General features: G+C 35.0%; 1 protein-coding gene across 1 annotated transcript in view; it reads left to right on the forward strand.

Annotated features, from left to right (window-relative positions):
• The first annotated feature begins 1,984 nt into the window (after positions 1-1,984).
• LOC112524809 (probable (S)-N-methylcoclaurine 3'-hydroxylase isozyme 2) overlaps positions 1,985-2,815 on the forward strand; it is a 9,457-nt gene continuing 8,626 nt past the window's right edge. The window contains exon 1 of the mRNA XM_025134758.1: positions 1,985-2,813. Within this exon, the coding sequence (XP_024990526.1) occupies positions 2,016-2,813 (798 nt within the window). The 5' untranslated portion in view covers positions 1,985-2,015. The remainder of the gene's footprint in view (positions 2,814-2,815) is intronic.

Raw genomic sequence — 2,815 nt, forward strand, 5'->3', positions numbered from 1 at the left:
GAGAGAGAGAGAGGAAAAAAAGTTCAATTGCAAACCGATTTTCAATTGTGAACGTGAGACAAAGGAGAGCGTGATACGTGTATCCAATTTCCACATTAAGTATGAATAGTTCATGAATGTTCACTTTCGTTATATATACTAAATGTATACACTGGGGACACGTGTCGTGCTCTCCTTTCTTCCCCGATTCATAATTGAAAATCAATTTGCAACCTAGCCCCCCTATGTATGTAATAAAACGCTCAATATACACTCTTAACTTATTGCTCTCGACTACATAGAGAAGGAAGTTGTTTTATAGGCGTGCAATAAATGCATTAAGAACAGGTTTTTAACTCGTTTTTATTAATTAAAGATCAAACCCGAATTTTTATAATTATTCCCTCAAAACTCATATGTTCATAACAAAAAAAAAAAAAAAGAAAAAAGCAACCAAATGAAAATTATTAGACACTCTAAAGTTCTTTTGCTCTCATATTTTTCCAAATGACGACAATACAAAAGAGACTAAAAATACACCTACCCTTATTTTATGACATTTCTAGAAAAATAGGCGCGGAGCTTCCCACTTTCTAAAAAGAAATAGTACATTGATTCTTGAAACATATTACATTTTTTTAATCTAAATATCCAACCTGTCATGCGTCGATTAATCTCAGGACGATCATCTACTTTGTGGGTAGTTTGGAGTCACCGCATTTGAATATTCGTGACCACAAAATGATTTTTATTCCTCCTTCAATTTGAACCTTAAGACCTCCGGCCACTTTTGACCTTTGGAGCTTAAGTTCAAACCAATCGGGCATCACTTTTGTGGTTTGAAACATATTACACTTAATGCTTACTTTAATTTATACTCCAAATGACGTAGATACAAACTAACTAAAAATATACACATCTACGCAATGATTTTTAAACCTACAATTTGTTCATTCAAGAGATATATTAGTTGTCAGATTGAATTCGGCTCTCCGCCACATTTTTCATGTCGAGGGTGGAAAAACTAAACAATGCCCACACTATATAAAAACTACAAACAAAACATACTATTCGAATTTAGTCTTTAGGTTTTTCATGCATAGCTTGTAAAAGTTCGAAGAGCGTAAATTGAAGAATGGACGGAAAAACTACTAAAGAATATAGAAGCATTAAAGGTTTCAAATAACGATCTAGTCTCTTTTCTTGGCCGACCTTGAAGGTGCCAAAAGGGTTTGTTGTTGCGTATAGTAACATGTTATTTAAACTTCTGTGGCCAAATATCATTTCTCTCTACAATTATGTCATATTACTAAAATATCTTCGGAGAACCAATTAAAGAAGGGAAACCGAGACACAAAATTGAACCCGAAAGATGAAATTAAACAAATGATGAAACGAAATTTACGTGCGAATTTGATGAGAAATTAAACCCATAGGGAGTTTTCAATAACATTAAAGACAAATTGCTGATACAATTACAATAGTGATGAGAAACTAATGAATCGATGCTAACTCCAATAACACATGCACACATATATACATACGTACATATCTATGCATCATACTTAATTTATTATTAGTTCAAACAAAATAACACTTTCAAATTAATTAACAATAATTATTGATGTAAAGGAACGACGACGCATTATGCAAATAACGACGAAGCTAATTTGTATGAAAAAAAGCCTCCATCACATAAAAAATTAAATAATGACACCAAAAACCCATAATATATTTGTAACAAGTCTTGAGCACCTTCCAGGATATGATTGACGTGTTTTATATTGTTGTAAACTAGAATTGACCATAATTGGCATACAATTATTTAGTAATCCATGTGAATCACTAACAATTGACTGCATTAATAGTCTTCTTACACCGTTTTCACTGCCAAAACTAGTTGACCGGCGTAATCCTCATTTGAATTGCATTAGAAATGAAGCATGTCAATTAAGCCTATAAATACACCCTATATATCCAGGTTCAAAATCATTCACAAACAACATATAACCGTATACCTCTCAAAAGCACTCTTCATGGATATCACAAGTTTTCTCGTACATAATAATCTCTCGGCCCCTCTCTTCGTTCTATCAACGATCTTCTTTCTCTTACTTGTTGTCAGACTAGCCAAACCAACACCCTCAAAGAATCTCCCACCAGGTCCACCAAGGTTGCCAATCATCGGAAACCTACATCAGGTAGGGGATAGACCTCACGTCTCTACTGCCAAATTTGCTAATCAATACGGCCCTCTTATATCTCTCCGCTTAGGCAAGCAACTTCTTGTGGTTGCCTCTTCACCRGATGCAKCCATGGAAATTCTTAAAACTCAAGATCGTTTTCTTTCCTCACGTGTTGTGCCTACTGCATTTCAACAGRCATCCCTAATACCTCACTCCCTCATTTGGTCAGACTGCAATCACACCTGGAAAAACTTAAGAACCCTTTGCCGAACCGAGATGTTCTCGGCGAAAGCATTAGAATCCCARTCTRGATTACGKGATGAAAAATTAGGCSKGTTGTTGGATTTCTTGCATGGAAAGCAAGGACAAGTGATCAACGTGGAGGATGTAGTTTTTACTACATTGTTCAACACWTTGAGTTCCATYATCTTTGCAAGAGATTTCCTTGATTTGAAAGATGAACGKGGCAGTCRTGATGGGYTAAAAGAGTCGCTACATAAAATCATTGAGTATGGAGGGATTATAAAAGACTTGGGTTCTTTTTTCCCAATATTTGAGAGATTTGATCTTCAAGGAATAAGAAAAGGAACCATGAAACAATATAAAAAGACATTTGCTTATTGGGAGGATATCGTAGAGGAAAGAAGAGC

This window comes from Cynara cardunculus, assembly GCF_001531365.2.
Source record: "Cynara cardunculus var. scolymus isolate 2C chromosome LG 13, CcrdV1, whole genome shotgun sequence".
Classification (NCBI taxonomy): Eukaryota; Viridiplantae; Streptophyta; class Magnoliopsida; order Asterales; family Asteraceae; genus Cynara; species Cynara cardunculus.